Consider the following 21788-nt stretch of genomic DNA (forward strand, 5'->3'; position numbering starts at 1 on the left):
ATGACCATCTTCTTTCTTTTTATGTTGAATGTCTTCCTGCTAAAGACCACTCTTGAGTCCTCTCCTAAAGGCTTTTCTTTCTTCTTCTGTGTCCTCCCTTGCCAGCTGGAAGACATTCCTTGTCTCATAAGACTGTGAGCTCAATGTTGAGTGCACTTTGACTTTGGGTTCACTTTCAGATTTTCAATTTCTGGTCTTTCTTTGCTTTTTCATCTCCGGCTCCTCTTTCATCTTGTTTATCTTCGCCTCTTTGCACAAAGGTTTCTTCCGTGTCTCTTTTTCCAGGTAGACGTGATAGTTTGCCTACTTTTTAAGAGGTTTCTGAAATGGCAAGGACATTTTTGCCAACTTTTTGCTTCTGAAGCACAGCATGTCATTGAAATTCTTTTAGAAGCATAAAGGGGCTGAATTTGTTGGTTGTCTCTACCAGAGGTTTGCGGTTTAATCCAGTCAAGCTATTTTGTATTTGCTTGTTTGGTTGAGTTTTTTTGGCTTTGGTGTATGTTTGGGGAAGGGTCAACCAAACGGCTATTTACTCAGTTTAATTCAGTTTATATAGTGCAGGCCACAACAACAGTCATATTCACGGTGTTTTAAATTTAAGGTAAAATCCCTACAGTATTAGAGAGAAAAGCCCAATGAGCATGCACTTGGCAGCCATCAAGAGAAAGAACAGGAAGAGACCTCTGGTAGAACCGGCCTCATGGAGGTGCTGTCCATCTGCTGCAGCTGGTTGAGACATGAGAGAAAAGCACAGAGAGATGGAAACAAGACACAGGAGTAACGCTTGGCAAGCTGGTGAGAGCAGTGAGCACAGACCAAGAGCATGCAGTATCTGCCAACCAAGTTAAAGAAGAAAGGTAATGGCATGTAATAGTGATATAGTGCATAACAGTGTGCATAACGGGGGGGGCTCATTATCATGGTCTGCAACAATCTTTTCTTGCCAGGGTTTACAGCAAAGGTTTTCCAGCACAACGTGTTGTAATGATCTGATCTGTGCAAGGTACTTTTGTGCTGCAGGTCGGTGTAGGTGATATGTTGGAGTTACGCTGAAGGGGGGAAATTATTGGGTCACTGACTTGTGTATTAACTTTCCAACTATTTTAGCTTATGACGAAGATACAAAAGTGCAAAGTAACATCCAGAAACAGCCACCCACTTCCTCGGGCCTGAGTTCAGTTAAGATGGGGAACTGAAAACTGGGAGCCAGTGTGAGTGATGGCATGGGGTTGTATTCGTGCATATGGTGTGAAAAACGTCCGCACCACTATTATGGCTGTTAGTGCTTTGAAGGTGAAACCTTTTTGTAGATGAAGACTCTAAAACGGCTTGTACCCAAAGTCTTTTGTAGGATGTTGTTAAAAGAAGAAGATGTGATGCAACAGAAGAGTAAATGTTGCACTTTTTCTGAAACTGATTGCTGACATTAGATACAAATTCAATGAATTTAATTAAAAACAAAAGAAAGACAAAGAAAGAACTCAGTTTCAGTGTTTCTGTAATTTACATGATTTTTAAACTGGTGTGTTCTGTTGCCAGAAAGCCTTGACAGATATGACTGTATGTGTTTGTGTGGCTAAATAACCCCAAAGAATGTGAGCAAATGTGGTCTTTGGGAGAACCAGCCGTGTCACGTGACTAATCCTTTTATGGTAATATTTTTAAAAAGATATCTTAATGTCATTGCTATCTGGGTCACATTTTTAAGTGGAATGGGAATGCTAGTCATGATCTCTAGATATGATTCCTTTGAAACGTGCACTTCTTTGACTAACTTTGTGCGCACTGTAACCACTCTGTAAACTGACCATTTCGTACTGATTTGTTTCCCAAATTTCCCGTTTCCCAGCAGGCTTGGGCTATAACTTACAGATCTGTGTACAAGAGGAAAGACAGGAGTGTGGCTCGTTTCCTTACCAGTCTTATCCTGTTGAAGTTATTTCGCCACCAGCCCCCACACCCCCAGCTGTGTCTGAAGACTTCTCAGTGTTGAATAAAGTTTTTTCTTTTTTTCTGTGAAAGATAACTCTATCTAAAAAACGTGGGGTTACATTTCCCTCACTAGGGACATTTTGATATGACAAACCGCACAGTTGGGGAAAAGAAAAAAACATCCTGAGAATATTATTTCAATAGCTAAACCATGTGCTGTGTACAAGCACTGCTTTTACTTTCATGACACGATGTAATGAGGTTTAGATTAAATCTTATGAAAAGTGCCAAGCCTCTTCATAAAATTTTCAGCTTCCAGTGAGTCAACTAAACAGATTTCATAGAGCTATTAATCTCTCATATATGTTCCCCCGCTGATGAAAAGAGCTTTGAGGGTTCAGATGATGCATCTGTTTTATCGCGACAGGCTCTCTGTCTTCACTGCAAACAGCACCCGCCACCCAGAGAGCTGGTGAGAATGATAAAGGCTGATGACAGGTCAACTGGTGCATGATATTGGATTCCTGTGTGGGTCAGTGTGTGTCGTTGTATCTAAGAGCAAGAACAGCCTGTTGGATGTGAGTGTAATACGATACGGACGGGAGGAAGCTGAAAAAACGAATGTAAATGAAAACAGGACAACAGGTTTGCGGCATCAGTCTCGTTTACTCGCATGTTCTTCGTTGCAGTTTAGCGTCCTTTGCTTTGCCCCGCCCACTCCTGTGTTATCTTGGATTTTTGAATAATTACTGTTTTCTTGCAGTTTTTCTTTTCTGTGGAATTTCTGGTTTAGTTTTCATCTAAACATACTAATTAATGACATATGTAGCTTTCCTCAACAGATTTATTGGTTTCATTTTTTGTATTAATTAACAGCTTCATAAAGATGCAGTAAAGTCATGTTTATGTCTGTGAGGCCCTTTTGAATTTGATATTTAAGGGTTTCTGACATGTGGTGCGTTTTTACCCCTTTTTTAAAATGATTACACAGACGTTGCGACACAGACTAGCTTAAATTGCAGTTTGTGCCATTACTGCCTTGTTCTCTGTTTCAAGAGAGTGAGAGGAATTTTCTCTTGCTGGCATCGACATGGATGTTCACCATGAATTATTGCATGGTACCATGATGTCACTGCTATAGTTTGAGCCCTGGGGTGATTTTAATAGCAAGAGGCTTAATTTAACTAAAAATAATGAGGAAACGGTCTTTGAATGACAAAAAGAAGTTGTGGGGGCATTTTGGTCTTGTGTATCATGCAGAACAGTGGAAGCTCTGTTCAAGCTCTTGGTCTATGAGACCATGACCAATGCATAATGATGCATTTATTTATTTATTTTTTCATTTTTGGTTCTTTTTCTTCTTCCTCTTTCTCTGAGGGGGTAGGGCTGTGGGAGGTACATATGCATGGCCGGTTGTGGTGTGGTTTTGGCTTACATATGTTATTCATGTTCAAACATTGTGGTCATCTCAATCCATATTCATGCTTTTAAAAAGGCTGTCTGTATGCATGGAAGTATAGTATCCCCTATCATGTTGCCTCCTATAGCAACCACAGGCAGGGAGATTGGATTACATGTGCTGCAGACCGAGCACAATGTGTGAATGTTTGTGCGTCTATATGGAAGGATGCCGTGTACACAAGGGCCCCTCTTATAGCTATTATAGTGCTTAGCAGGTCTCGCTCAGACATTCTCAGGGGAACCAACCTCTGTTTGAGTGGATCCTCTGCCAGACCCTTTCAGCACTTGCTCTGGCCTGGTGTCATCACTGGCTCTGGCCTGGTTTCATCAACATGGCTAGCCCTTTGATTGTGAAGAAAAGTAGAGAGAGAAAGAGATTGATATGAAGATAAATCCAGTTGTCCCCTGGCCTTATGCATTTCTTCTTTTTCCTCCCCCACTCAGCTCTCAGCTCACTGTCTCTCTGGAGCAATTGTTCTTCTGTCTTGAATGTTTTATCGTTAATGAGCTTTCACATTGGTTGAAAGATTTTCATTTTAATGTCTCTTGTTGTAATGTCTTCTACATGTTACACCTTTTGTACCCACATAGATATTTCCCAAAACATCCTTCAGTGTTCCACTTTCTCTCTTTGCCATTTCTCCCCCAAATATTTTATACATCGTCCCAACACACTAGTACTGTTGAGTGTGATGCATATGGATAGCAAGAGGAAATGCTGCATGTTGATAGAAGGAAAATGTTAGTCCAGCATTGACACAGTGTTTATTGTGTGTGTGTAGGTGTGTGCGTTTTTGTTACATCTTAACAGGCTTTTTCCGCGTCCACCAACCTTGTGGAGACCAGTAGTTCTCATGGGGGCCAAAGCCTGGTCCTAATGAAGGGGTTAGGGTTTGGGTGAGGCTGTCCACAGTGAAATGTCACTGCAACTTGACAAGAATAGCTGTGCTGACCTTGGAAGTGAAGACAGTTTTGGAAAGTGAGAGCGTTTTGACTGGTTGTCCCTTTTGGACAGACCTTTTGAGACAAAGGCTGTTTTAGCTTAAGAGTTTTTTATAGTTGAGGTTAGAATTAGGTGTATTTTACAGCCAAGTTTGAATTGGTCCTTTTGTTGTCGTGGTTGCAGGTGAGCTAGGGTAGTTAAATAGCTAAACAGACAAACAGATGTGTGCATCTGATTATCACTGAGCATGTCAAACAGTTACCTTTTCTAACCTTGTTAACAAAACAGTGATAACAAGTGTGTCTTTTTTGTGTGGATAGTCACAAGGTGGCTTCAGTTACAGGTTTGAGCGTGTTGAAGACTAAGTATACTGCAAAATCCCTTACTTTCCACCTCTACAAGTTCGCAGTGCATCTCACAGCTTCACTTACCTTTAACTGTTCCCCCGTTGCTGCATGTGTTTCCGCTCGTTTTCTTCTTCTGTGCTCTGTTCCCAGGTGAATTTGAGTATAATTAGTTGCTTGGAGGGCTCAGACGTGATTAAAATGTCTATCTGGAGTGATGCTAACACATTCTGCTGTGGAAACTTTAGTTGCCTGCCCAAATCAACTTGCAGCTGTTGAGGTGAGGCCACGTAGAGGAGGGCTGCCATTGTTAATAAGCGCTTTCAATTAAAACAGGTTATTATGTCTGGTGACACTTTGGTGTAAGATCAGCCCTTAATACTGATGGAAACATGTCCACAGGTTTTGATATAGAAATCTAAAAAGGGTTGTAGTTACTCTGTAGGTACTCTTTCTTAACCAGTAGATTTTCTAATCCAAACCAGGAAGCTTTGCTTATTTTAGAGAGTTTTATATTTACCGTTTGAACTGCTTTTTTTGTCATGTCAACAGTCCAAGCCAAATATATTCCATTAAAAAAAACAAAATCAGCTCTTCGTACTGCTAAACACACATAATAGTGCGATGTGCCAAAGCAAAGATATATTCATGATTCTCAGGGGATAAAAGGGGTAAAAGGTGTTCCAGCAGGTCTGTTGGAAGACCTCTGATTACACCGGCTACATGCCGGTCAGTTTGCTCGTCTATTTTCCAGTATATGCCTTTGTTGCACACATCTGTAGGATTCTGTGTGCGTATTCCAGGTGAGTGCTTGTGTGTGCAGCAGCTCAGAGATCCGTGCAGATAACTCTTCACATCTACGTTCATGTTCCTGCTTTAGTGTGTGTGATCTTGATAGATCTGTGATGAGGCCACCAATGCCTTTCATCCTAATGGATTCCAGCTGACCAATCACAGCGCAGAGACATGGCTGCAGATAAGCCCATCGTAGCTGGGGAGGTTCTGGTAAACTGCCTGTGATAGGCCTCCCTGTATCCCCCTCTGTTCCTATCAGCAATCAGCCAGGGTTAATGGTGAGAGCCTGAGGCTGGCTGATTGGAGCCAGGCTACACATCAGTCAAGACAACCCTAGCATTGGGCCATATGTCAGCCCCCAGCTATTCCAGGCCATCTTTTGCCTGACCACAAATACAAGTAAAACGTAATCAAGTAATCAAATGTGTTTGATGATTCTCCAACTCTCCAACTCAATGAAGAGCTCAAATCTGACTGTATCATGATGATGACACGCTATCACTCACGCTGACCTGCTTCCACCACAGTTGCTGGCAGTCCAGTGTTAGTGTTTCATAAAATTAATGCCTAATACTATCAGGAGAAAATGGGTCAAACTTTGACCACTTGGAGTTGAATTATACGACTGTACACTGCATTTCACTTGTCTGACCAGATCACTGTAAAGTGGGCCTGGGTCAGAAGCCACAGGTGGAGACAGCTGCTGTGGTCCCCGCCGGGTGGCCAGTCTTTCTTTCTTTCTTTCTTTCTTCCTTTGTTTCTTTCTTTCTTTCTTTCTTTCTTTCTGATCAAAGGACGGCCATTGCCTCCCTCCAAAGTGAAGAAAAAGAAAAGATTTAATACTAATGGTGCTGGGAGCAGAGGACTAAAGCATCGGGGTAATTACCCAGCAATCATTGCAGCATTCCACAGCTGAGGGGGGCAGAGATAGGGTCTGGAGTCTAAAGATCGTGGACGTGGATCAACTTGGCCAACGCACACAGACACATTCACATACGGCCTAGCTTGCACAAGTGCAGTCTGTCTGGGTCTGCAGGAGTCTCTCCCCGCTCACTTTGCTATTTGGTCAACCAGAATAAATCAGTGGGAAAACAATGCTTGCTTCGTCTTTCTGTCTGCACCTCCGTCATCCCCTTTGTCTGCAGGTCTGTGGGTGTTGTATCTCTACACGTGTGTGGGTTCATGTCTAATTGATATGTATGAATGCACGTGGAAGGTTTCTGAGTGAATTACTTTCTGGAAGAATGTGCGGAGAGAGGGGGAGGACGTCTACTTGTCAAATGTGTAAATGTTATATGTAGCCCCCATTGCCTGACCCCAGCCCAACATTCGTGATAATAATCACAACCTGATTGTGTGCCTGTATTCTTCAGAGGCTGGAACTGTATGTTCAGAATAAGCCACATGTTACAATGAAAGTCCAGAAGTATACAAGTGGAGATGATTTCCTGCTTCTTTGGGTATGTATTCAAATCAAAGTGTCTTTGCACAAGCTCTACACGAACAGTAGACCTTGTATATTAGGCTACTTGAATATTCTATAAATGTTGCCATTGTTTGGATGCATCTGTTACGTCAGTGTCGAAACAGTCTAAAGAGGTGTTTGTAGTTCAGATAGGCTGTGTTATATCTGCAGAACGAGCCTCTCTACTTTTAGCCAACAAGCAAAGTTAAAATAACTGTAAACCATTGCCTTTTATCCATCTCACAGCTGCCCTCATTTGTTCCCAAGATCTTATCTGAAATTACTCAGACCCCTATTATAATTTTGTGTGCACGCACTTTTCCCCCCAATTGGTAGGTTGAGGTGGTGGGAGGTTAAATATTTAATTCCTAACGTTTTTCTTGTTGTTGTTTTTTTCCTCTCTAACTGGCTTTTCAATTATAAGCTCTAGTGAAGCAGAAACGCTTATGCTTTGGCTACTTTGTTATACACGTTTTACTCTGGAGCCTGTTGTTCAGTGTGGCCTCTTTGTCCAAATTCTTTTTTTCGACCTATTTAACATAATATCTGACCAGAAAATTTGTGGGTGTTCTGCTTTAACCTAGTTCATGTATTGAGGTCATTTTATGCTCATTTAGAGGTTACCAATTTTATTTAGTGCCTGTGCTTTAACAGAAGCCCTTTCTTTCATGTTCAGAAAACATATTTTCTTCTCTCTCATGCTGTTCATTAATGCAGCGCCTTCTGTGGATAACACTGTTTCAGCTCCTCCCTCTTCAAGACCGCGCTCCCTCTGAAAAGCCCAATTTGCTGTTATTGGCCAGCTGGTTTGGTGAAAAAGAAAAGAAACGGATAAAAGGAAACATGCTTTTGTTACCACAGCTTCTGTGAGTACAGGCATATCTCTTTAAGAACTTTCTGTAAGGAAAGAAAAAAGGAGGCTGAACCAGAATTGGACTCCTGCATACACCCCTTTATGTTTTCATGCATTTCCAAAATTACTTGCAGTATGACCAGCTACTCTTTTTTTCATATGTAGATTTTACAAAAGGTTTGCAGTTAAAATGCAGGTATCCAAACACATCCTTTGTTTATGGCTTGGACAATGTCTTCCACCCCATGCATGAAGCTGTTGCAGAAGTGGAGAGCTCCTTCAGTGCCAGACTGCTGCATGCTAGGTGCACAGACGAGCGTTATCGCAGGTCCTTTCTCCCAGCAGCTGTTCGACTGTTGGACTTTATTCTTTGCTTTTTTGGGAAACTGAATGCTCCATCTGCCTGTCACTTTGCTGCTGGAACACTTGAATTTCCCAAATGAGGGACAATAAATGATATTCCTATCTTCTAAAATATAATATGACCTCTTAAATGAGCTCATACAATGAGAGTTGCTTGCTTGTAAACATATATAAGAAAGTAGCCTTGAATTATAAGGGTTTTTATGTATTCTTGCTTGTCTGTGAGCACAACGTGAATGTCTGTTTACATTTGTGTATGTTTACGTGCCTTTGTGGCTGCATACAAATGAGAGCATATGTTTCTCTAAAGAACACACCTTTGTATTTGTGAGCAGTCACTGGTGGTAAGAAGCAGAATGAATGTTGGGGTAATGGTGAGGAAGCTTCTGTAAGAGTTACAATCCGTAGTTGTAATCGTAGTGAAACCCGTAGAGAATTCTGTTTCTTTCGCTCGCTTCCAGTTGCATTTCAGCTGTTTTTTTTTATTCTTGGCTCTGCCTGCTTGTCTGCCTCTGCATGCTCCTTTTTGGTCTCATGGCATTGCCGAGCACTGACATGAAGTCACATGCAAGCACACAGTAGCAGAACACGTTTGTGCAATTAGCTAAGCTACAGCCAAGTGTTGGACAACACTTCAAAAGAGCTAAAAAAAAAATCTGTTTGCATTATTTAATTAAGTAGTAACAACATTGTTTAACAGCTGTTTTTCTTGTTTCTCTGTAATAACTTTACTTTTATAGCCATTTATTACTAATAAATGTGTAATTATATATACAAATGTTATTCTCCTGTTCACAAATGCAAGGTTGGAAAAGAATATTATATATACTTCTCCTCTAAAGCCTAGGTGGTCGAGATATACCTCTTCATAAACATGGACAGTGTCATTTGCTCTCTTTGATGTGCAGCAGTACATTAGCAAAATTAAAAATAAATGACTTTTTCCTCATTAAGCAAAGTGTGGATGATTCCAGAACCTGAGCATCACACTTCACCTAACTCCTCTCTGGGGCACCACTCGTCTTGTGACGTCATTGTGCTTTGCCGCTACGGTCGATAACCAATAATGAATCTTCAAGCAGAGCTGCACAACATTAGGAACGACATCTGATGGGAATCTGGGAAAGGTGTTGAAGGTCACTGTGTCGTGTTGGCGTTCACATTCTCAGCCATACACCTCAGTACTGGTGAATCTGCTGTTAGGGAATGATGGGAATGGTAGGAAATTTCCTTTTCTGCATTGTTGATGCTTCCTGGTATTGCTACCAAAAGTAAAATGAAGCAGTGTTTTGAGTGTTCGTGGATTTCCAGGTTGTGCAGGTAAAATCTGAAGCCAGAGAAGACATTATGTCCTTTGTGTCACTCTGCTCTGTAAAGTGAAGGTAAACAAGATAACTCACTGTATATACACACTTCAAAGAACTTAGTGGTAATGAATCACACAGTTGAAAGCAAATCCCTGACATTAAATCTAAAGGATCCGTTCCAAATTAAACAGGGAACTTATGACGGCATATTACCACATGGAGGCGCCAACATACATATTATCGGTCTTTCCATTCTGCCAGTTTTGCCCATGTTGTTGCATTTCATAGACAGAGATGGGGGTGATGGTGGGACATGGGTTAAATGAAGTGCAAGCACACCCACCTCACGCTGAAAAGGTCACCGTGTTCCCTGTTCTTCATGACATAGGCTGTGTTTCTCTTTGAAGAGCCGTGTCTGAGTGCTCAGAAGCAGGAAGGAGCCCTTTTATTAATCCAGGAATCAACAGCCTTTGATGGCTGGAGATGGGAACAATATGCGTGCGCACACATTTAAGCATGCACTACCATGGCTGCGTGTGATTGCGGAGTGCTTGACATAGCGGTATGATATTTCCAGCATGTAGATGTCCGTACTGTTTCTGTTTAACGGTGACCTAGATTTCTCTAGAGGAATACGCGTACAGTTACTGCATGTTGTTCACTTTGCTTTTATTGTTTTTGCTTATGTTTGTGTGTGTTTGAGCATATGAAAGCATGCGCACATGGATGTCAGCGCCAGGATCTTTGGGTTTTACAGTTGTCGCCGTCATATTTTCAGAGGCGATGACAAGTAAGTTGCCTTTCAAAAAGTGCACCCAATTATTGTTTGGTATTTTTATTGGTACAAAAGTGTTTTAAAAATACAAATGATTGTATTTTTATGGTGGTCACACTCCACCCTGGTCTCCTTTGTGTTCTGGAGAAATGATTCCTCTGGCAGCCACAGTGTTCTAGTTCTTAGTTGGCTGGACGACAGACGGGTCAACCGGGTTTGTGGTTCTCCTCCGGAACAAGCTGCTTTTAGATGACCATTTTTTGCCAGAGACACAGAGCCTGATACTTCTTTCCCGTTACTTTAGAACTCAGCTTGTGTTAATTATATTTAACAGACTACAACTGTAATGCAAAAACACGGTTCCCAGCGGATTTGCAAGAACATCGAACAAATGGAATAAAGTGTTTTGCTGTGTTTCATTTTTTTAGCTGCGTGTTTGAACTCCCTATCAATAGCATCTTCAGAGTCAAGGTCAGTGATAGGTATACATCAGCACTCCCACTTTTAATGAGAACCTATTCCTGCAATATCAGCTTTTTGATAACTTTATCAGAGTGAAAACAGCGTGGCTGTAAAAAGCAGAGCGCCATGTGTGTGGGAGATGACTGAGACAGACGTCATGGTTTCTCAAGAGGATACACACTTACTGAAACGGAGAGTCCACATCGCAGTGCCTGGTCTGGAAGATGGCTGCCGTAGGTGGTCCGCTTCCATGGGGAGGTGTGTTTGGTTGGAGAATGGTATGACATATGCCCAATAGTTCAGTGATAAAAGGCTTCAGTGTGTGTGTGTGTGTGTGTGTGTGTGTGTGTGTGTGTGTGTGTGTGTGTATGTGCATGCACGTGTGTGCGTGTGCATGCACGTGTGTGTGCATGGAAGGAAGAGAAAGAGAGATGCGGGAGTTTAGTTTGAGGTCGCCTCATGCACAGGGAGATAAAATGAGCGACTGCTGTTCTCATCATAACAACCGAGCTACTGGAAGAGAGGCCCCCTCTCTCCCGAAAAGGCACACAGCTGCCCTGCTCCTCGCCTGTCCACACAGGACATTTCTCCTAAGAGTGCGCGATTGAAGTTTGAGAATTCTGATAGAATTCCTTGCCCTCTTTCCCATATCCGCGATTCGCTCGGCTTATTTTGATCCGCTGCTATAAGGTTTAAGTTGCTTCTAATGTTTTTCTGCACAATTTCACAGCGGGCCAAGCGACGAGGCTAAATATTTCATCGAGCGGTTGTTATTTTGTAGGACCAGGCCAAAGCAAACTTAAGACTGGTGAAGAATGTAATCATTTATCTAAGGACCAGGGGTGACATGCTCAATTTGGCCTAAAATAGGGCTCTATGTAGCCCACAGGGACAAGGGTGTGCATGAGTGCATGTGTACTGTATGTTTTGGTGTGTGCGTTTGGCCAACAAGGCCACTGAGTCCCAACAACCAGAGGCCACAAAGTTTGTTTTCATGTATTTCCTCCTTTATTTCTTGCATTTTGTTACAGAGTTAAGTCTCGAATAATCTGTCAGCCTTGACTAAGAATTGTGTATTTGTTGCTTTGACTTGCGTGCACTTACATCCCAGTTAAGTGAAGTAAATAAAAGCACTTCTTTGGTCCATTCATTTCAAATGAGAGAAACATGAAAGAATGAATGGAGCAACCCATATACCCCTCCCTTTTCTCACAGTGTCCATCCTAAAATACCATCAAACACACCCATGGCAATCATGAATTACTGGGAACTTTATCTAAGTCTGGTAGTGTGAAGCTTTCCCATCATTCCCTGAAGGCTCTAATGTTTCTATCGGTCGTGGACTAACCTAGCAGAGCCTTTAGCTTGGTTGTGTAATGACTGTTATTAACCTATCAAGATCAGCCGAGGGGTCTTGGCTGCGTTTTCCAGCCCCTTCTATCACTTTCCCTCAAATCCCAAAACCAAGATGGCTCCCTTAAAGCCTCACTCTTGCCCTCCAGGGAGCAGAAAACACCAAAGTCGAGTCTAATTGGATTCATTTGTAAAATAGCTGCAGAGATTTGAACATTATCTATCTATGCACCCATGACTGGAATGCAACTTTTTTTTACCCTGCCACTTTTGCAGTAAAACTGTGGTCTCTTGGTGGCCCGGAGGGCTTTTGAAAAATTGGAATCTCATGTTCATTAAACAACGAATCCCTTTTGTTGTATGACGGTGAGGGTTAGGCTTACAAGCCCTGATCTGAGAATGGATCACTTGGGTCAGTTGTGTTATTAATTCATTGCAGCGGTGAGGGAATGGGACACTTTGTCTGTTGAAAGCAAAAACCTACTAAAGAAGAAGAACGTAATCTTTTTTTCATGATAATCATATTAATCCAGAATTCAAGGGAATATCAGATGTGCTTGTACAAGTCCCTGTCACCATATTAACATGCATTATCACCAGATGTCCCTTGGAAACTAATTTGTAGACCTCTGGAGTCTCATTGCATGGCACTGTATCCTGCTCCAGCTGCATCTGTTAGTGTTTTGTTTTGGTACAGCTCAGAGCGTTTTGTGTTTGTGTGCTTTTGTGTGTGTGCGTCCGTGCTTTTGTTCTGTTTTGCAGATGTTCATCAGATAAAGACTATTACACCACCACTTTAGCAACATGAGGTTAACTGCAAAAAGGCAGATGTCCTGCAAGTCAATGGGCTGAATTAACTCTTAGTATAAAACTACTAAACTGATAAAGTGAATGTTGTTAATGCCACACTGTCTGTTGGACATAGATTCAAGGAATGGGAGTCGCTGTCCACTCTGCTCTCTGGCCACTTTGTTAGGTACACCTTGCTGCCAGTTTGGATCCCTTTTACTTTTGGAACTTTCTCCGTTTACATTACACAAATTCAACAAGGTGCTGTAAGCATTTCTCAGAGATTTTGTTTCTTGCTGTCATGTGAGGAACCACGGTCGATCCATGGTGCAGATCTCTCATTACACCACACGTCTAAGGTGACTGTACAGGGGGCTGAGAGGGTCCAAGTGTGCCAAAAAAATATCCCCCACACCTCTACTGACCTGAACTCTTGATAAGCACCGGGTGAACGCTTTCATGATTTTTAAGACAAATTCTGGACCGTCATCCAAATGTCACGGCAGAAATGGAAACTCATTCAGGCACTTTGCCCCCCAATCTTCTATTTTCCAGTTTTTGTGAGCCCATGTTAATTACAGCTCAATTTCCTGTTCCTAGGTGACAGGAACGGTACGCGGTGGTCTTCTGCATCGTAGCCAGTCTGCTTGAAGGAGATGCTCTTTTGCATACCTTGGTTGCAACGAGTGATTATTTGAGTTATTTTGCTTTCTTGTCAGCTGGAAGCAGTCTGTTCATTCTTCTTTGACCTTTTATGCCATGGGGACTGCAATTCACTGCCTATTTTCTCTTTTTCAGATAATTCTCTGTAAACCCTAGAGATGAGACCCTAGTGGGCCAGACCCTGTAAAAGCTCAGGACACAAATACAGCAAGAAACTGTAGAAATGACAGAAAACCATCTACACACAGTAATATAAAGAAAAAAAGGCATTTTATGTGATACAAGTGACAAGAAACACAAGAGCTGTGGTGCAGTAGATTAAAACATAGAATAATATAAGTATTCCACAGCCACAGAGAAGTGCACTGGTGTTTTTACTGTTCCAATAGACAGACATACAATAAATGTATTTGCATGCTGTGCTTCCATCTATAATTCTTGTGATGCAAACTGCTATATCGAGGCTTTCACTGCTGCTTGTCTCTGAGACGTCACATCAGAATCGATGACAAAACAGCAGGAAAATGCAGTCAGAAGCTCTACAAACGACTCAGTGTTTTGATTCCTCTTCTAGATGGGTCCCCAGGGGCCAAAAAGTATGTGTGCGGTTCATGGGTACAAACAATCTCCAGTTGTGAGCCTTCAGTTGGTTACAACTGGGTAAAAATGCTACTTAACTTTCCAAGTTTGGTCTAAACTTTTGTGTGACTCCATCAGTCATGATGAATATTTTGTGTTTGTTTAACAACAATATTCCACTGGTGGGATTTCCTTTGTTTTCACTCTCATTGTTCTTCCTCCCCAGATTGAGAACCTGCTGGAGCAGTTAAAGGACAAGGACAAACAGGTGGCTGGATTGAGGGAAAGGGTTCAGGGCCTTCAAACCGACTCCAGCAACACAGACACGGCTCTGGCTACACTGGAAGAAGCTTTATCAGAAAAGGTAAGAGTGATGGGGAAAAGCACTGTAAGTATCCAAAAAGAAAAGGTGAAAATCAACACTCAAGGATTGAGTTTCAGAGAGATGTTGTCCTGTTTGTTGCTGGATGGATGGAAGGTGTAAAGGACAAAACGCTTGAAAAATGTGAAAGTCCGCTGGTTGGTGTGGAGTAATGTGGAAAGTTTTACCCTTTCAGGCGTTTCAGGGAAGCTAGGATATGGCTTATGGTTTAATTAATTTTCATGCTTTACTGTGACTCACAGCCATAATTTAACGACATAAAATCCTAATTTATAGGCTTAGACCACACTAGATGTGGTCCTATCTGTAAGTAGTAAGGGAGAGAATGAGGGACTGGTAGAGGGGAAGTCTATGGTGAACACACACAGAGGATTAGTCCATGTCTGTAACTGGGCCGGGCGCAGGGAGGGAATGATGTATAGAATGAGGAGGATAAAGGTTTCAAATGTAAGAGAAATGGAGCGATGGAAAAGCTGAGTGGCAGAAGAGGCACAGCCCCGATGGTAGAGGTGGCCTTAGAATTAATGGGGGGAGAGGTCAAGGAATGCAAGGGTGAAGGCAGAGTGAAAAATGTTAGTTTTAATAAGGAAAGGAGAAAAAACAGTGCTGGGCAAATACATGGAATAGAAATGCAATAACAGATAACAAAGCTATGCACAGAGAAGAAGTCAAACATACTGTGCACATGCCATGCGATGTAAAGTCTCAGTGGGATGTAGTCAGTACTTGCTGAGTGTTATTCTAATATTAGGTTTGTATCCGATGGTGCATCCTCAGTTTCTCTCCTCCTCTTCTCTTTAAGCTTTCTATCACAATAAAGGCCTTCAGATAAAATAAGAAAGGACAACTGTACAGACAAATAAACACAATAATTGGGCCCAATGAAGATCTGTAATGCTCCAACATAAGACTCAGATTTGTGTATACAATAACACAACAAATAAAGCAGTTAATTAAGACAGTATTGCATGTGTCTACATGAATAGGAGGATTCAGTGTAGACATAATCATTGTGCTTAACAGCTGCCATGTGATCCAAGGTCAACCAAACAGACTTACTCCACATGGGAAATAGATGGGCTGGATGTTCGTTGTAAACACTTATTGTCTGTTGTTTTTTTTGAAATATGAGAGAGCAGCTGGTCACCATGAAGCTCACCAGCACAGAGCAAGCCTGCTGCCACTCACAGGAAAATCACCTTGCTGGCCGATGTGCTTCTTTTCTTTTTTATGTTTAAATCTTTACACATTGAGTTAACGCTCTTCCAGGGCAAAGACGTTCCTGTAAAGAAGCTGAGAAACTGAAGCAAATGATTGCATTGAATAATGGTGTTATTTTTCTTGTCTACACAAATCTTTAGTGATTTGTTTATGGATTTGCAGTCATGGTTTAATGGTGCCAGCGATCTTTAACTGCAGACCTGCTTCAACAAAGAAAGAGTTTGATGTGAATTGCTTTACACAGCATCACCATGGAGATGTCACATCCTGGTCTAGCAGTATATACATTCTGTCTTGAAGTGACTGGCTTGATTTCAGACGGACTCCGTCTCTCCTCGCTTTGTTGCATGTTTAAAGTTGTTGCTAGCTCACATGTGTTGTTACTATAGGCTAAAGAATTATCATCTTGGCGCTGGAGGCTAAGAAATGGTTCCCATTTACATGTTTGTTTGCACAGCAGGCTTAAAGATCGATACTGGTTTACATTTCGTTGGCACTGGCTGCTGGTTAAGAGTTCACAGTTAGGACAGTTGTGAATGTCCAGCTGTACTGCACTGTTATGCAGTGGATGCCACGTTTGTACCTCTGCCACTGAGCATTTGAGCCTTTGCATTTGCTGTTATATATTTCTCTTGGCTTGCAGGAGCAAAACTTGGAGTCCTGCATGCGATTGTACAGATTTCAAAGAGTTTTAGCTCATATAGTAAGTGTCACTGTGGAATTATCTTTCAGGCAGTCTGTTTAGACACCGATAATGTGAAAACCAGCCTAAGTGGAATCAAATACAGGAGTGTCTGACTTCCTTTTCCTCTCTCTGTATGTGTTCTTGTTTATCTCTGTTATTTCCTTGATTGTTATTTAATTGACCTGCAGCCTTTGATTGTATCTATTCAATCAAGAAGGGTTTACAGTAAGCTCACACATTTTGTCTGTTAATAGATTAGAAGCTGGTTAATGAGGGTTCCAGTGTATTCGCAGCACACAGAGCGACACAGCACATAGATGTTTTCACTTAAAATGGTCTTTTAGCACCAGCATTTGTTTTCGTTGCACATAGCCTTGCATAATGGCACAATAAACTGTAAATCCCTCTTCTGCGCCGGCCCATTTGTTTACCCAGAAACCACTTCTGATGCAGCCTACATATTATTCAGCTGTGATGAGGAGAATGCTGGCAAGCTTTTCAGACTTTGTGGTCAACACAGGGCGTGTGTAATGTGTTTACGAGCACGAGTGTGTGTCTTGCTGATCACAAACTCTGTCACAAACCTGCTCTTGGAGCCAGTCACTAGCCACACTGCTGTGGTTCTAATTAACAGGCTGGGGCACTGTGCCCATGCTGAGCACTGCTCTGTAGTGCATGTATGTGTGCTTGTCTGTGATGTCATATGTGTGTTTTCTGTTGTTTATGTGTGCAGTACACTTGGGCCTCATAGAGCCAGATTTATTATCATACCCTGGTGTCTTTCTCTAAGCCCCAGACATCCTAGATATTCATAAAGTGGGCAGAGTCAGGACCTGTTAGCCAAGCAGTCTCTCTCCCTTGCCCTCTCCGTGTAGTGATGTACTGTGCCAGGGCTAGTTAGTGCAGTATTTGTCCAATTACCCACGTCGTAAAGTCTCATTGCTGAGCTGTGCTCTGCGCCTAAATAAACACCTGAATAAACACCCTGGTAATCATTTCAGTCCACACCTAAACACGCACACATTCACTTTAACACGCACACCTTGCTCAACCTCCCATGTGGTGGACTTGGTTTAAGGCCAGAGCTGTTGTCCTGCTGTCCAACGTGATTAGAGAAAGGAGCAAATGATGTTTGTGACATTGCAGCTCGGTTTATCAGCAGGCGGTGTGGTTGTTAGAGAGTGATCTACAATACTGCCTAATTCACCCACAGTAAATCTGTCTGTCCCTCAGCCCTTCTCTTCCTTCCTCCTCTTTCTGTTCTACTTGGCTCCCATCCCTTTGTGTCACTGCGATTATTTATAGCAGTATTATTTATGGTGGGCATTTATGAGTTTGTCTTTGGCCACACTTTGTAAAGAATGTTGGAGATCCTATTCGGCAAGATACTGCCGATAATGATAGGAAAAAATTATAATGGCACAGGGCTGGTAATCCTTTGCACAATGGATGGAAAACTGATTTATTTCATGTCGTTTCTGCTTCGTGTAATGAACATACTTTTGTGCAGATTTTTTCTTATTCCTACGTATACTTGCCAAATCAGTTTTTATTTTACCTTCTTATACTTTCTCACTGTCTCAGGAGCGAGTGATTGAAAACCTCTGGGAACAAAAGGACCGGGAGGACAGGGTTCGGCTGGAGGAGCTGGAGCAGCTGAGAAAGGAGAACCACGAATTAAAAGACAAACTGTCAGTCATGCACCCCCAGAAACAGCCTCAGAACCAGCTCGGTAACCCCAGCCCATCCCAGAACCAGAGACCAGATGCAGAGGTCAGTGTGGACTCAAGTATTATCTATTGATGTTTAGATAATAGAAAATACAAATGTATGTGCAGTATGCATGGCTCTTACATTTTGCGCAAAAATGGTTTTGCAGTCATTGAACACAGGCACTGTGAACACACAAGAGAGGTGGTCTGTTATGTGTGTGGACTGCAGACATACAGCCATCAGTACAACCACTATATGTTTGTTGTGCTTGTAATATGCTTCCTGTACCTTGTACTTACTATGCTAACGTTTACAATAAGAGTAATTCCACATTATTACCTCCCCGTGAGCATCAACAATATAGTTAGCAACTTCCTAGCAGAGGGCCTGCCTGCACTTTGTCCCACGGGATAAAAGGATGAATTAAGAGAGAGTGATTTATGGATCTGAGAGATCCTGTATCCCTGTGCGGGTGCCAAGTCGAGGGCCTTGCAATCTTTTTTCTCTCCTTCTTTCTTCTCCTAGGCTTACAAGCCAGGACAGACCCCTGTCCTGCCAGAATTTATGAGAATGTTTTCTTTTATACTCATAATAAGCGTACACACATCTCATTCCTGTGAAATGATATCTTCTTGGATGTTGATGCCGCACCACATGAAAGTGGCAGCAGCTCAATAACTTTTTGTAGCAAACAGATTCGCACTGTGGCAGAAGTGCTGCCATAATTAGACTGTTTTGTGTACTCCGCAGCAATCAAATCTGTTATGTAAACTTAGAGATTCTTCAAAAAGACCGATGACGGTTGTGTACCTGTATACATGCGTGTGTCTCTGTCGGCATGTCCCTGCATGCCAGCACAAAAGCAACTGTCGATACGTCTGCTGTTTGTGTCTGCGTGCATTTAAATGCGGCGGTGTTGTTGATCCTGTAGCGCTGTGGCACAGGACAGGCTATGCTATAAGTATTTGGGAGGTCACTGGGGAATTATGTTGGCGCTTGATTAGATCCTGATCAAACTTATCTACCACTCCTTCATGAGTCCTTCAGCGCAGAGACGTCTGCTGACTGCTGCTTTTACTTAACAAATTCTAGGCATCGTAAAAGCTGTGCTCCAAGGTTTTGTATGGCAAAGTTATCAAATTGCGACAACATTTAATTAACAATTTAAATCCAGTGTTAAACGCTACACTTTGTTGTGTCAGTTCTTGCTCTGACTCAGTCAGATCAGTGCAAAGCTTTTTATGGCAGCTTGCTCTCCCTGTCTAGTTTGAATGCACTAATAAAAGCTGGGCGTTTGTATTGAATATTTCGTCATTGTATGCTTAAAATTTGAATAAAAGTTGAATACTACTAGGTCCAGTAATCGGTGATTGGACTGCCAAGGCCTCTGCCTTTGCCACCCACATACCACAGAACTTGATAGACCCTTCTGTGTTGTGTGGGTCCACAGGAGGGCTGGCCTGAAGGGCTAAGGTTTGACCACCAGACTCTCGCTGATAAGCTAGTCCCCCATTTGCTTGGGCCTAACTCCAGGGTAGGGCACTGGTAACCCACTGGGAGGAGGCTCCAGGGCCGACACAGTACACGCTCAGTTCACTCAGCTGGCTTGATGTCACTCTATAAGTGACGGAGGAGGTGGTCAGAGAGAGGGAGGTCTGGGCTTCTCTGCTTAGACTGGTAGTCAGATCCAGCAGAAAAAAGATGGATAGGTGGATGAATGGAGGATGGAGCAATGGATCGATCAATGGAGGAGTGTACTAAGTGCAATAAAATGGTTTTGTGATTCCTCCATTAAAAAGTAAAAAACTTTGTCTGATTTCAATTTCTCTACTGTGCCCTTCATGCTTGTCTCCTTATGTGCTACAGGGAAACCCAGTTCTGTTGGTTCTGACCATTTGCAATTTCACTATGCACAGGGACCAAACATAAACCTCTGTGTGCAACTGGCCCGCCCTCGATCAAGGATCATCACTTCTTATGACCGCTTTGGTTAACCACAAACCCCAGAGATTATGTTCTTCAGGAGCCTGAGGAGACTCGACAGGTGCACAGGGACCTTCACGGGAATAGTGGCCAAATTTGCATTTGTTGTATTTGCTTCTAATAGGTGGAGTCACAACGATTTTGGAGGGTCTTTTGTTTTTGTTAATATAAGCATCCTTCACATGCTGCGCATTAAATGCTTTTTACATGGTTACATCATTTTATTTCAACCTGACAAACACCAAGACCTCCAAAGATGGAGAAAAAAATTTTTTTCTCGTAGGACAAATATGATTTGCTTCTCAAGCAGCTGCAGAGTTTGTGTTTGTCATCAGGTCATGTACACACAGTGGTCCACTGACAGTATCTGCAGATGCTGGTATTATTGACTCAGTCAAGCTGTTAGCGGAGCTTTTTATCGTGACCTCAGGGCTCTGTTGGCTTAAGTGCATCCTCATCCTCTTCCCATAAAACAGTATTTGTTGATTCCAAGCTTATTAAAGGACTTCTAGAACTAAACACCAGCTCTTCAAAGGAAAGAACCTCGGGGAAGGCAGTGACCTTTTCAGAGCGGGCTGGCTAAAATCTTCAAGGCAGCACCACACCTTAAAAGACTTGACTCTTATTCAAAAGACACGTTTTTCTTTTCAAACCAGGCAAATGTCATATGCTGTCATGTCAGACTCAGTGTTGCTGGGTAGTCTTTGGCCAGGTGTTTAAAAACTCAGCACAGAGTCTGGTGGCTACACATATTTAACATATTTTGAAATATTTACACCCAAGAGACATTTCCAGGAATGATAATAAGAATTTGACTGTACATGTAATTGTATCTTTTCTGGCCTTTCCCCTCTCATAATATTACAAATTCCTTTTAGACCTACCATCCTCTCAGCCACTGGTTTCCACACTTGTCTGTGTGCTCTAGTGAAAGAAAATAGCATGCTCTGGTCCACTTAGGCCTAAAGCATTTTGGGCTGGGAAAGATGTGGATTGATGTACATGAATGAGTGTTTTCAGCCTCATGTAGCAGCAACGAGGGAAGGACGAGCCGTTGCCAAGATCCTTGATAGTCAGCACAAGCATAGTGACAAGTCATGAACTTTATGTACCGTCATAGGCTTATGTGGACCTGAGAATATTCTCATTATAATCATAATGAGCCAATAACATGGTAGCAACTCCAGATCACCTGCTGAAGTTCAAGCTGAGCATCAGAATAGGGAAGAAAGGTAATTTAAATGACTCTGAATCTGGCATGGTCTGAGGATTTAACAAACTGCTGATCTACTCAGGCTAATAAGTAACAGTTTAAAGTTAGTTTGTTAAAAAATCACTCATAAAAAAGTAGAATAGTAAACTAAAAGTACAGACTTTATATAAGCACTGTAATGTTATATGCATTTAAAATAGCTCAACATAACTGATGTTAAGCTCTAATATTGTCTGTATTTGCCGAGAAGAAACGGTAACGTGAACGTTGTCTAAAAATGGTCAAACTAGGAGCTAAATAAATAGAATGTAAATTGTACTGAGGCTAAAAGCTTGGGCTAATGAATAGATGTTAAATAAATCCCTCAGCACAAACTTACCTAAGCACTGACAGCTTGTCTGGATGAAAATAATTATCATAGCAATAACCTCTTTTATATAATAAGTGTTGAATGGGATTCCACTGAAAAAATAACACATTGGAGCACAAGAGGTGACGTTAATG

General features: G+C 42.0%; 1 protein-coding gene across 20 annotated transcripts in view; it reads left to right on the forward strand.

Moving 5' to 3' along the window:
- The window catches only part of LOC309696882 (ERC protein 2), a 162488-nt gene that overhangs the window by 40332 nt on the left and 100368 nt on the right, over positions 1 to 21788 (forward strand). For 16 of the 20 annotated variants that reach the window (XR_014273688.1, XR_014273689.1, XR_014273690.1 and 13 more), the window contains 3 exons: positions 6852 to 6938; positions 14314 to 14451; positions 17960 to 18148. Coding sequence is in view for 16 of the 20 variants with exons in the window: in XM_082518367.1 (XP_082374493.1) it covers positions 6852 to 6938; positions 14314 to 14451; positions 17960 to 18148 (414 nt within the window). In the remaining 4 variants the exon portion in view is untranslated. The remainder of the gene's footprint in view (positions 1 to 6851; positions 6939 to 14313; positions 14452 to 17959; positions 18149 to 21788) is intronic. The other 4 variants (XM_082518382.1, XM_082518378.1, XM_082518375.1 and 1 more) reach the window with 1 other exon arrangement.

The sequence above is a fragment of the Aulonocara stuartgranti genome (assembly GCF_965226115.1).
Source record: "Aulonocara stuartgranti genome assembly, chromosome: 20".
Taxonomy (NCBI): domain Eukaryota; kingdom Metazoa; phylum Chordata; class Actinopteri; order Cichliformes; family Cichlidae; genus Aulonocara; species Aulonocara stuartgranti.